General features: G+C 45.3%; 1 protein-coding gene across 1 annotated transcript in view; it reads right to left on the bottom strand.

The window, feature by feature from the left end:
- The window catches only part of Fbn2 (fibrillin 2), a 186,384-nt gene extending 177,335 nt beyond the window's left edge, over positions 1-9,049 (bottom strand). Inside the window, exons 1-4 of the mRNA XM_005069091.4 lie at positions 8,774-9,049; positions 7,833-7,915; positions 3,285-3,383; positions 319-414 (exon numbers count right to left, since the gene is read on the bottom strand). Coding sequence (XP_005069148.1) covers positions 319-414; positions 3,285-3,383; positions 7,833-7,915; positions 8,774-9,027 — 532 coding nt within the window. The 5' untranslated portion in view covers positions 9,028-9,049. The remainder of the gene's footprint in view (positions 1-318; positions 415-3,284; positions 3,384-7,832; positions 7,916-8,773) is intronic.
- Positions 9,050-13,667: the final 4,618 nt, after the last annotated feature.

The following is a 13,667-nucleotide window of genomic DNA, read 5'->3' as shown; positions in this document are numbered from 1 at the left end:
GGTAAAGGGAGCTATAGAGTATCCTTTACCACTTTTACAGGAAAATATCTACGTGCTGTGGCATAAGTGCCGGTGATAAATGTCAAACTGGATAGCACATCACTAGTACTCAATATATTATAAAGCACAAAAACTACTGAGTTAGGAGAACTCCTCTAGGCTAAATGTATAACAATTCCTTGTGAACTATGACTTACTATATAAAATAACCTCTTCTAATCACCATTTATGAGTTTTGCAAGAACTTATGCTCTGACTAAAATGGAATGGCTACTAAGTCACACTATTTACAATAAAGTTGTTGCTAAGGTTTCTTACGCTGTCCACAGTAGGTCCCGATGTATCCCTTCTGGCACTGGCAGTGGTCATCAGCACAGGTCCCACCGTTCATGCACCTCACACTACACTGCTGGACTGAGAACACAAGAAAAATACAGACACCGGTCACCAAATCATATTCATGAGCTTGAACGTCTATGAACTACATGTCCAACCTGATGACAAATATAGTCTATGTATTCTACTGATACCGATGTTATAATGCAATACATATTTATTATTTGTCATTAAGTCCACACATGTGGATATACCTGTTACCACAAGTGACAGTATATTTAAAATAAACTACAATTCCAGTGTCAAAAGAATTCCCTAGAAAGTGTTAGCGGCATAGTTTAGGGCATATGGGAGACACTCGTATCCACTTAACAGGGTCTATGAACCTGTTGCATGAAGGATTTGGGGTCAGCCCTTATGGAAAATAGGAGACAGAAAAAAATCAGTTTAAAATCATTATGAATAGTAAATTTATAATTACACAATTTAAAAACTGTATGGAGAAAAATAGTAAGGAGGAGGATGGTCTAGGTTCAGTAGGAACTTAGATACAGCAAGTAGAAAAAAATCCACTCGGATGTGACCTTTGGATTTATTGTTGAAAAATGAGAAAGAGACAGGTATGGACAGTATCAAAAAACAGCTTCAGAAGGTTCAGAACCCAACAATCCAAAGACCCCTTGGGATGCAGAAGGTGCAGAAGGTGTCTTAGAGAGACAGGCGAGGCCAACCAGATAAGGTGAGGCTCCGTGACCACCAAAGGGTTACGTATGTCCCAATTGCAGATGGAAGGAAGGATTTCAATAGAAGTGATTTCATTTTAAATGGTGAACTGCCGTGTAAAAGGGGGATTTAAAGATGTCACGTAGATGGGAGTCTGGAGGATGGATAAGGATGGCTTGAACCACATAGTGAGCAAAAGGTGCAGCTGAAATATATTGTCTAGTAGAATCCACATATTTAAAGGTTTACATGGACAAAGAAACCTGCAGTTGCACAAACACTGGGTGGGTGACACGGTCACCTCCTGAGGCCAAAGAAGCTGTGGACACGTAGACAATGGCCAGCAGTAACAATAACAGCAATGAGTTAAGAATTTCAACTTGGAAGAGAGCTATAACCGAGGAATGGCTCCCCAGGTTAACTTTTGGCTTCTACATGAGTGAGCGCATGCACACATGCACGGACACATGCACACATGTGTAAGAAAGTGTTTCAGGCAGTTGCTAGTGATAAATGGTGCTAAAACACTTTATCAAGCAGGATGAAGAAAGGTTGGAAGGGTTAGAAAAGTTCCTGATAGAAAGGAATTAGATATTCTCTAATGGACAAATGAATGTGTAGATGTCTGACTAAACCAGGTTCCATGTAAGCATTCCCTGTTCGGGCCTGCTCATTAAGAAGCAGCATTGCTTTTGTTTTTGTTTTGTTGCCAAGGGTGGGTGAGAGCAAATTGAGAATTAGATAATACAGACACAAGGAAGTGTCTCTGGAAGACAGTCTGGCAGGGAAAATGTGCTCCTGAAGGCATTTGACATCCTTGTGAGTGTGAATGCTAAGTCCCAAATCACTGGGAAAGCACAGATCACTAAAAACAATGAACCCAGAGGTTTGTGTCAGTGGTCCATCAGACAATAAACACATCAGTTTGAATATCCCTCCTGAATCAGACAGCTTCTACATTACCCAAGTTTAGCAAAAAACCCTTGGAGGGAACCTCTTAAATGTAACATTTTCATACTCATTTTAGGGAGACTTAAAGCCCTTGTTTAGATATTGAGCAGTTAAATAAGCAACATCACTTCTATTTTACTCTAATGTGATTTTAAATGGTTACACGGAAGGTTAATCTTGGCCTTGGGAGTCCCAGCATTTTAGAGTCATGAAAAATTGCATCCTTGGTCTACTGTTATAGTTACCTTTGTGGAATTGTTGGGAATTAATGTGCAGCAAGTGAGTTAGTACATACGAAGCATTTGGTCAGTATTTCAGTAAATATCTGTTGTCTTTCTTATCTTCTCTCCCCATAGGTAAGGCACAAATAGAAGGCTGCAATAGCTACCCAGAAAAGACAATAAATACAGGCTAGTGTTTGAGATTGCAGGGTTAGCCAGCCTTAGTCAGTAGACTAAAGTCTGTGTTGCCTTGGGTAGCTGAGCTGGTTGGCATAAACCGCAGTCATCTGGGAAGAAGGACCCGTATTAGAAGAACTGACTCATTTGACAGCCCATGGTGACGTTTTGTGGATATTTTCCTGATTAATGATTGATGTGGAAGGGCCTAGGCCACTATGGGAAATACCACCTGGGCAGGTAGTCCTGGGTGGGGTAAAGAGGGTAGATAAGAAAGCTAGGAAGCAGCATTCCATCAAGGACTCTAACTCCATTTCTGATTCCAGCTTCCTGACTTGAGTCCCTACCATGACCTCCCTTGGTGATGGGATGTGGCTTAGGAGCTGTAAGATGAAACAATTCCTTTCCTTCCTCAAGTTGATTCTGGCCACAATGTATATCACAGCAATAGACATCAAAGTAGGACATGCGTTAGTTTATATATATATATATATGTATATATATATATGCCTCACTTTCTTCCTCTGCAAAATGGAATCATAACTCTGTCAAATAATGTTGATGAGAGGATTAAAATAATGCGGACACTCCCACAAAATGCTGCACTTAGTGAAAACTCAGGAGGTTATAGCTATTACAAAGCATTAACTTGGTAGAATCCCAACCATCCTGCCACCTGCACACATCTTCTGTTGACAAATCCCTACTCAAGACAAAAACTAAGGCACCAAGACCGTCATAGTTGGAAATTTAACACAGGCAAGCCTGGTTACTGAGAGCAATCACCAATCCGTATCTTCTTCGAGGAGGACGCTTGTCACTGGTTCACAGGCTTAAGGAAAATGAGGTGGCTATAGCCACAGAGAGGCAACATACTTGATTTCGCTCCGCAGGTCGGAGATATCTGTCCACTGGAACAAGTGCACATGTTGGGACGGGAACAAAATCCATCTCCACAACTGTTCCTGCAAATGGCTGCAGAGAGCACAACAGGAGTGAGTGACAGCGCCCTCAATCATGCTTCACGGTAAGAAAGCAATATTTTAAAACCATGGGTCTGGAAAACCAGGCTATGAAATTAATGTCGCAAAACACCTGACTTTTAGTATGTAATAAGACTGCCCGCTGCAGATATGGCACCAAGTTTTATAATTTCTGTGTCGTGGTATACAAATAAATAGGGCTCTTTTAAAATTCTATAATACCAACTGACACCCATTTTTAAGTCTGAATATCAATGCAGGCTGCTTTTTCTATTCAAAACTGCACACTTGAATTCAGGATTCACCAAAGGAGGCAGTCATGATCCTAGTGAGCTGGTAGTGGTGAGGAAATCCAGGGACACTGAACATCTTAGAAACTATAACTGTCTAAGAATGCGAAATTGGTGGAGACAGAGACCCCAGGTCCTAATGAGCTGGCCCAATGCCATGCTCCCTGCGTATTCCATCCCAGCTGTCTTCTGGCCTACCCTGTCTTCAGTCTTTAGTCCCCTTCACGACTCCTCTCCTTCATCCGGTCTTTCTTCTGCCAGATTATCACCACAACGTAACCCACTCCTGTTGCTCTAAAAAGCTATTCTGATGGGGGTTGGGGACTGAAGTTTCCTACAGCTGTGACCTCTAGTGAATACAAGGGTCATCCAAGCCAAGTCTAGGCTCACTGACATAGCACATACCATAGATACTCGAAACCTACAGTCAAGTGCCTCAGAAAGGGAACTCTCTCCCAAATTTAGTCTGGCCATTAAGGAGCAGAAAAATTTATCTCTACATCCCTAGTTGAATTCCCTCTTTGAGCATGAAGGCTGTGTGCTGATTTTCTCTGTCTCTGGATGCAAGAAACAAGAGGATTCCTAAACTACATGTAAATACTTGCATTATGTGCATATGAATTTTTCCATGGAGAAGGGTCTGCGAGCTTTCAAAGAAACTTGAGACCCCCATAACGTGAGGAAGGCATTCTACAGGAGCAAACCAACTTGCTAATAGCTTTCTTTGTCTAAGACTCCCTTTAGCAACGGTATAATATGGAAAGTGCCTCAACTAGTTATCCTGAATGCAAATGCTGTGAAAATATTATGGTCTTGAGATTTAAAAAAAAAGGCAAGAAAATGGCTTCTACCATAGAATTAATACTTAAAATACATTATTAGTTTCTGACCATAAATAATTTTTCCATTCCAGATGCTCACTAAAATATAGTTTTACTTCAAGGGCCCCTCTTTCTTTTCAGGCAGGTGAATCTAGGTTTCGATGAAACAGCCCCATTTAGGTTTTGAGGGGCTGGAGCCTGGACATTCTCAGGCAGTTGGTTTCCTGTCGAGGCTTCAGACTGTCCAGTACACAGGCCAGGATGGAGCAGGACTGAAGAGCCCCTTCCTCTCTATGCTCATTGCAGTCCATGGTCTCATTACTGCTCCTCCGTTTTAACTGAAATTGTGAATCCTAGGAATGCTGAAGGGCGAGGGAGCGAGGCTGTACGCTAGGTGATGTTAGAATCAGCCGCATGGACTGTACTGAACGCATGTGGTACATAGGGGGTGTGGAGTTGCGACCTCACCTGACAATGGCCCACTGTGAGCACAGAGAATACTCACAATGTCTCTGGGTTCTGTTTTCTCATTAGAAACATAAATGAAAGGGGATTACATTTCATTGTTTCCCCATTGATCAAAACACGGCTGCATAATTTCTCCATAAATAAATGCATAAGCAAACTCCTCTTCCATTATTTCATGTTCTTAGATGATTTTTCTAAAGGTTTTTTTTTTTTAAAGAAGAAAGCTAGAAAGTAGGTTTGGAAACAAACATGGAAATTTGGAAGTACTTCAATGACATTTCAAGCCACAATTAAGAATAATAACAGTGGGGCATGATGTCTCAAGCCTGTAATCGCAGCGCTTGGAAGACTTGAGACAAAGCCTGGGAGTTCAAGGCCAACCTGGGCAAAACAGTTCCATTCTAGCAGACTAGCTAGAAATCCTGTCTTCCAAAACAAATGATGATCACAAATGAAAAAGGGAACAAAATCATAATGCATCAAGTTTTTTTAAAGTAATAGACACACTTATTTACTGTCTTCTCGTGTGAAACCTGGTAAGAGCCAAACTAGAAACATCAGCACAGAGACAAAGTGGGGATGTAACACGTGAGAAAATTAATCAGGGTCTTCATGTCATTACCATTATTTTGCAAATTGCCTCAGAACTTGTCTTTGCTTCATGGTGAAGTAAATCCAACAAAGAGATGTTTGTTACCAAGGAATTCAGGAATTAAAAATTCCTGGTTTTAAGTTTAAAATGGTTTTAATTTCCATATTTCTTCACATATGGCCCTTTTAAGAGGCAAAAGTCGCAGGATTACTGACTTCAGTGTACCTAAACCAGGAGAGGCTTAAAGGAAAGCACCACGGCATCACGTGCTTCCTGTAGATTTTGTGAACAAGTTTCATACTCAAGTATGGAAATGATTTTCCTAAGATGGTAACAATAAATAGTATTTCATATGCCAGACATAATTATCATAAATATTTATTTGAGATATAAAGATAATGTCAAGGCTTGCCTAAAGTATTTATCTCATGAGCACCTAAATATTTCAAATAGAAAAAAAATGTAGGTGACAAGACTCACTGTGGTATGCTAGAAGCTGATCTTCTACAGAAGGAAATGGCATGACGACAGTCAGAGACCCAAAGTATTTAAAAGTGAACACTCAGTGGGCCGTACATAAATTACAGCTGGAACTATGCTGGGAGGCTTTGCTCTCTGCAATTCCCATTCCTTACTGATCCAATAAAACCCAACTCTATAGATTTTCAACACGTACCATAAACCTATCCCTTCTCCTCGGCTGCTCTCCAACTCAATAATGGCAGTCACATTCGTTACATTTAGTGAGTCAGACTTTCCACAGAGCCTAAGTCATTCCCAGCTAGTGTGGCAGGTGTGTGGTGAGTGACGTTAGCTGTCTCGAGAGTCTATAGATCCCAAAAGTGTGTGGCAGCCACCGGGATGTCCCAGTGGCGGGAAAGGGTAGTGCACCTTCTATAAATACCTCACATATGACTTTCTGTGATGGAGAGAAGACAAGTGACCATCATGCTTTTTTCTTTCCTCCCATAAAACCAAAGAGCCATACATACATGGCATGGGTTTATTTAAAATATTTAAAATATGTATGCATCGATTACTTAAAAGGACGCAGTGGCTGTTTCTTATTTTTGTTTCATTACAAGAAGTTGTGGGATTTTGAATAGAAGGATAGAGAGAGGGAGAGAGAACTAATCTTTACAATAAAACTTCAGATTTCTGTCCTTTGAAAGAACTGCACAGAAATAGCATTTAGGGTCTGTCTCAAACCCACAAAACCAGTAAATACAGAGTCGGAGATGCCACTATACCCACAGTACCCGTTGGCTAGGGTAGCTTGCCCTTTTTCTGTTCACAGTGGCATAATTATCTTTCCTTTGGGGAGCACCAAGGTCAGCCTAAAGTCAAGACTGGCTGTAAATGCATGTGTTGTCTGTGACCTGGCTGTCCTCCAGAGTGGACAAATATGACTGGGCTACATAAACACACAGGGAAAAGCCTTTACCAGCGCACCCCACAAGCCTGCGATGTAAGATCCCTCTGAGTCCTTGATCACAGCATTACAATCTCACAAGCTTAGAACTTGGAGACCAGTGTCTGTACTCTGGGAACTGGGGGAAAGAAAAGGTAACCTGAAGTTACCTTCACGTTCTGATACGCAGATCTTTTCAAGGCTTAAGAGTCACATTGGAGAAAACATACTATCTACTCTAAGATTTGGCATGTGGAAATTCGAAGTTTAACTGTCCCCTTGCCACAAAAGTATCAAACAACTTGTATCAATACTCTTGCAAACAACACAACACAAAACAAAAAAAATCTGTTAACATTTGGCTCAATTCAAAATCTGTGAGAGTACTCCTTTTAAATCTTGGCCATGTGGCTGCTGAGAGCAACCCAGAGATGAGAAGCTAGTGTGCATGTCTAAGACTGATCTTCTGCTGGCCCAAACCTAGGATACCAAGAGTGACACAAGTGACACAAGTGACACTGTAGTCCTATCTGGGATTTAAAAGAAAGGTGATGTTCAGTCATCTAGGGAATTGCTCTGACACATAGCCCCCCCCCGTTTGTATCAATACACACAAATGGTAAAACAAAACATCTAAGAATTCCAAAGTCTTCATCAACACCTGTTTTCCTCCCTAGTTTCTCCTAGTGAAGTCTCAACTGATGTGGCTTCCCCGACCACCGAGCTCTCCAGGTAATCCATGGTTGTGTGATGGATGGCTTTGTATGGGCAACTGAGTGTTTAAACACTGAATGTAAGGTCAGCCCTGAAACACAGCTGGGTGTGCTGCCCTCGATTGTGGGCCCCGGCAGACACTCACGGACAATGCATTGATTTCCTCCTGGGAGTGTCTTCCATCCTGGGCAGCAGTAGGAATGGAATCTAGAACCGCACACGTTGGGCCTGCAGGGGGACAAACGCGGTGATACTCACGTAAGGATGGGCCCAGCAACACAAAAAAGCTCTTCCTAAGCAAAGCCTGAGCGAGTAGACACCAGGACAACGAACAAACCAAAGCTCCTCTTCAAATTCTTGAGGATTGGGAAGCAGATGTGGAAGTAAATGGGCTAGACTTTGGAATGGGGGAGGGTCCAGAACTTCTAAACATCCCCTCTCATCTGCCCTCCCTTGCTTGACTTTTTAAACCGGGAAAAGAAACAAGACACACTACTATTCTAAAGTCCGGATGCTGAGAACAAAAGGGAACACTCCGTTCAAATATCCTTGCCCTTGTTCCCAAATCCATCCCGCCTTGATCAACGGTTGTCTCTGGGCCCTAAATGTCAAGGAAAGCTACTTAGAAGGCGGAGCGCTGGATCTGGTGATGATAACCAGTGACTGCTCCCGCACACGTCCTCAAACAAAAGGCTCTAGAGCTGCGCCCCTGACGGTGGGGAGCAAGCAGACTCGGGGAAGGGGGGTGTTGCGCAGGGCGGACCCAGGCCCTTTTTCGTCCTGACACTGGGAACATTTCCCAGCGCCACAGACGTTGCACATGCTCTGCCACCCAGACCCAGAGGCCCGCTCCCACTGCCAGCCAGCCGAAGCCCCCTAGGGAGGGCTTTCCGCGAAGCGACTGAGGTTTTCCGGGAGGAAAACGAGGGGCGCTCTTGGAGCTTTAGGGGGTCTTTAAGTGTCCTAGTGGAGGGGACAGAAGCTCTACCCCTCCACCCGCCAGCGCGACAGTCAGGAAGGGTGTGAAGTAGAAGGCAGGGATGCCGAGGTGCCCCGCACAAGCCAGCCACCCCGCCGCCCACCTACCCTCGGAGTATGTCCTGCTGTCCTCGCCTGCGGACACGGCTCGCCGCCACAGCACCCTCGTCCCGGTACTCCGGCCCCGCGAAGCCACCTTCGGAGCCCGCTGCTGCGGGCCGGACCTGTTGCGGGGGCGGCTGGGGCCGGAGCGTTTTAGGTGGCGGAGGCTGGGGCTGACCGGCTGTACCCTGCGCCCAGAGCGCCACGCAACCCAGCCACACGAAGTAGGGCTGGAGACAGGACCCCCGCCGTTTCCCCATCGCAGACACCAAGAGCGCGCTGATCGAGGCCCGCGGAGAGAGGACTGTCGAAGAGCAAAATCCGCGAGGCCCAGGGGGGAAAAAACCTCAGGGTCTAAAGCAGCCCTTCGTCAGCTCGCGGGACTGCCTTGAGTTGCGGTGCCCTGGTGGAGCGCGATGCAGCGTCAGCCCCTAAGTGGCAGCGTGCAGGGCGCGGGCTTCTAGTGCTGTGGCCAGTGAGGCGCGGCGGCAATGCAGCCGGCAGCCCCGCGCGGTCCACGTTGCATCCCCCGGGCCACTGCCCCGAGCGACTCCAGGACCGCCAGCGGGTGGGGGCGGGAAATTACAAAAGTAACCCGAGCAGCCGCGGCATAAAGTTACAAAGAAAGCGGACCTCACAAGGGAAAAAAAAAAGGCGCGGCGGGGGAGGGGGGTGCAGAAGCTGAGCGGATTCCCGTGCGATCTGGGCACAGATCCTGAAAAGCTGCAGAAGTCACCAAAGGAAGCAGGCGAGCGAACAAAAGTCACCCCCAAAAGAAGAGGAGGGTCTCCTCGGGGCTCGTTTGGGGTCCTGTGGGGCAGCTAGGCGCGGGCGGCGGCTGCACAGCCCGGCGGAGGTGCGCGGGGCCCGGGCAAACGGCAGGCGGGAGGGAGGGCCGGAGGCTGGACGCCGGGGAAGATGCCGCGGAGGAGGGCGCGGCGCCGGGGTTTTAGAGGCCCGGCGGGGCGCGGGGCGGGACGGCGGGCGGCGGCTGTCAGAGGGGGCCGGGGCGCAGCGGTCCACACGTGGAGCGCAGCCGGGACGGAGGGGCCAGCGGCGCGGGGTGGGCGGGGACAATGTTACGGGGCGATCTCGGGCTGAGACGAGGGGGAGCGAGCGATGGGGGAGGGGAAGAGGCAGGAAGGGGGCAGGGCGAAGGGAGCGGAGGGGATTGAGATTGGGGAGAAGTTGGGGAGGGGGGAGTTTGAGCCTCCAGTCTAGGTTGGAAGCAGGGCTTCGGATGAGGGATTGGCGAGCCGGGGTGCCAGAGGAAATGAGAGGGGGGAGGGGGAGGTGAAGGCGAGGAGAGAAGTGGGAAAGAGGAGGGAGGGGAGGGGGCCAGGGCCCGCTGGAGGGGCCAGGCGAGGCGGCCAAGCTTCCCGTCCCGCTCCTTGGCCGCTAGCTCTGTTTTGACTGCCTTACAAAGCAAGCAGACGGAGGGGGAGGGGGCAGCCAGCGACCAGGTTTGGGGAGAGACCCCGCAGACGGCCCTGCCTCTGCTCCTGAGAGCTCCGGGGTCTCGAGGACTGCAGACAAGGAAACCTAAGAGTGCAACTGAACTTCCCCGTGGAACAGAGGCCGCATGGTAGAAAATGGGACCCAGTTCTGCAGAGATCGAGACTCTGATCAGAGATGGGGGGATTCGCAGATGACCAGGGAGGCACCCTCACACTGGAGCTCAGCCTCTGTCCTTGGAGTCTAGGCCCATCGGATCGCCCTGCTACCCCCTCCAGAAACACCATCAATCGGCAGAACAAACGCGCTGGACGTTTCCAGATTGAACTGCATCCGCAGTGTACAGAAGGAATTCGTATCATGGCAAGGAGCCTCGGCCACGCGCTGGCGCCACAGTTGCAAGGAGTCCTTAGAGGAGATGTGCTCAGGTGTGACCCCTGGCAGAACTCTGCCTCGGTCCTTAAACCAGAATGGTTTCTTGTTGGGTCAGTTGGCAGCATAGTTGGTAAATGGGACCTGGGCGTGGCTTTGGTTTTTGTCTTGGACCCCTTCTGATTAATGATTAAACTTGGCAATTGGTGCGATGAATGGCCTGTAAATTTAGGGTGTCTTTCCCTCAGATTCTGGGGTCTTTTGTGGCCCTGCTTTCAGGAGGTCTCCATGAAGCCCTTGCCACCTATTAGTCAGTGGAATTAATGGGCCAAGGGACCACACACCTCCGAAAACTAGGAATGAGCAAGCAGTTTGGGAAATGGTTCTTGAGAACAGTGACCGACTTATTCCAGCACAGAAACCCTTACTTTGAAAGAAATGAGTGCGCATCCTTGTTTTTCCTAGCCTGGATTGTCCAGATGTGCTATTTGACAGCCAAAAATTCTTGGAGAATTGGCACACCTCCCTCCTTTATTTCCCCAGTGCAGTTGTAGTTGGCAGACAAAGGCTCTCAGGTAGTAACCCTTCTAACAAAATCCACTTTGAGAAGAAGGAAAAGCAGGAGTTACAGTTTGTGAGAGGGGACACTGGGAGCAATAGAGGAATTTTATTTTCTGCATTTTTGAGTCAAACAAATAACTGTTTAAAGAGCTAAATAAGTGATCTCACAAGTTAAGGCAGCATTTTAATCTTACCCCATGACTGCATTTAATACTTAAACGACTTCATATGTCATTCCTGCTTATTGCATTAAGCCCAAATGTTCTAAAATCGCATATGCTTTCATTCTTTCACTCCATAATCCCACTTTTAGAAGCCTGCATAAAAATACTTGGAAAAATACAGAATGATGGTTCCTTTAAGCTGTTGGTTGCAGCACTGTTGTAATAGTGAAGGACTAGCAACATAACCATCTCATCAATGAAGAATTGGCAGCATGCATGCTTAATTTGCTTTATGGAATACTATGCAAATATGAGAAACATTAATTAGAAGCGCTGTGTTCCTCTGGAGTGGTGTCTAGCAAAGAGGGTTGGAGGAAATCATCAAGGTGTTGATAAAACAGGTCATTTATTGAGCCTCAAAGTAGAATACATATTAACAGGAGCTAGGGAGAGAGGAAATAATGAGTCATTGTTTCATGGTTGCAGAGTTTCTATTCCAGATTATGAAAAAGTTCTAAATTGTGATGGCTGCATGTTGAGTACAAGTTATCCTATTTAAGCAAAATGATTAAAATAGTAAGTTTATACTATAAACCATTTTATTATTATAATTATTTCAAATGAAAGATATATGATTTCACATTGCATGATGCATTTTGTCTGTGTGTTTGTGCTGTGTATCGTTTTGTAGTAGAAGCCTGAGTCAAATCTAACAGAAATGACTTGTAAGGGGTAAAGAAGGTAGAAGAAAATATAGTGGAAGCTACACCTACTGTTACAGTTTTGAAACCATCTATATATCTTATGTAACTAAGAATAATTAAATTTTAAAAAAACTAAAAGCAAACTAAACTGGTTACATTTATAGCATAGTCACAGAGTAAGCAGTTAGTCAAAACCATATTTTGAATGATAACTCTCTACTGAAATATAAATTAGGAATGAAAGAAACATAAAAAATCCAAAATTGAGCAAGAAGAATGAATGGTTCAGTGGTTAAGAGCTCTGGTTGCTCTTCCTGAGGTCCTGAGTTCAAGTCCCACCACCCACATGGCAGCTCACTACTGCCTAAAACTGTTCATGTAGATTCCAATTTCCTTTTCTGGTATGCAGACTATGTGGAGATAAAATATCCATATATGTAAAATATATAAATAAAAAGAAGTCCGAAATTCTACTTAGTGGGAATTATGTGTGGGAGAGAAAGGTGGGCAAAGTTTGTGTGAGCCTGATCTCGAGCCCAAAACTCATGTAAAAGGCCATATGCCATGGTGCACATCTGTAATCACAGTGTTCCCGTGTGGAGATGAGAGGGAGAGACCAAAGAAATCACCCAGAAAGTCTGGAGCTAGGTAGCCTAGAGGACACAGCAGCAGAACATGAAGAAGACATTGCCTTCATAGTGGAAAGATGAGAGCCAACTCTCAGAAGTTTTGTCTTGCCTCACATATACACTGTGGTGTGCGCACACCTGTATAGTCAGGAAAGTATTATGTATTAATGATTGATTTTTCATTTTGAATGAGGAGTTACTGGCACATTTGATTATATATTTAAGTAATACAGTTATTAATATTATCCCAACTGAAATGTTTTTGGTGCTAAAAATATGATGTTTCAAGTTTGATTTAAACTACTTGGGGAAAAAATAAAAGACTGAGCAGTGCCGGATGTCCTTTTGTGTACATGTTTCTCTTATAGGCTGATGAATAAAACACTGATTGTCCAGGCAGGAAGATAGACAGGACTAGGAAACGAGGAGAATTCTGGGAGAGGTAGGCAGAAAGAGACCGCCAGAAACAGAAGACATGAAGTCACCAAAGGAGTAAGAGGTCCGGACCCTTCTCCAGTAAGATAAGACCACGTGGAGATACTTAAATTAATAGAAATGAGTTAATAATTAAGACAGAACTAGCCAATAAAAAATTCTAGCCTTCGGCCAACAATAATTAACATTAATCTCTGTGTGCTTATTTGGGGCTGAGAAGGACAGTAAGACTTGTCAGGACAAGAAACCCTCAGCAACAACTGGGTTTTGAAACTATAGGCTAGATGTAATTTTTTCTATACCCCTTGCTGAACATTCTTAAGCTAACATGCTATGGGGTAGAAAAAAAGAATCAATATGCCCAGAAAGACTTGAAACAGTGGGAAGAAGGTAGACTGCATAGTGAGCTTGGAACCTGGGGAATGACATGGAAGTGAGTGCCTCGTGTATGCCTGGCTGGTGCTGGGGAAGATAGCAGCTTGGGAAAGCCAGCAGTGTAGGCTAAGAAAAGTCTCTATCATCTGCCATCTGCAGGCACAGGGATAAAAGTAGATAGCCTAGCAGGACTAGAACCTTTCCA

Source organism: Mesocricetus auratus, unplaced genomic scaffold, assembly GCF_017639785.1.
Source record: "Mesocricetus auratus isolate SY011 unplaced genomic scaffold, BCM_Maur_2.0 Super-Scaffold_6730, whole genome shotgun sequence".
In the NCBI taxonomy this organism is placed as follows: Eukaryota; Metazoa; Chordata; class Mammalia; order Rodentia; family Cricetidae; genus Mesocricetus; species Mesocricetus auratus.
The sequence above is the reverse complement of the archived record's forward strand: the minus strand, read 5'-3'. Positions and strand labels throughout refer to the sequence as shown.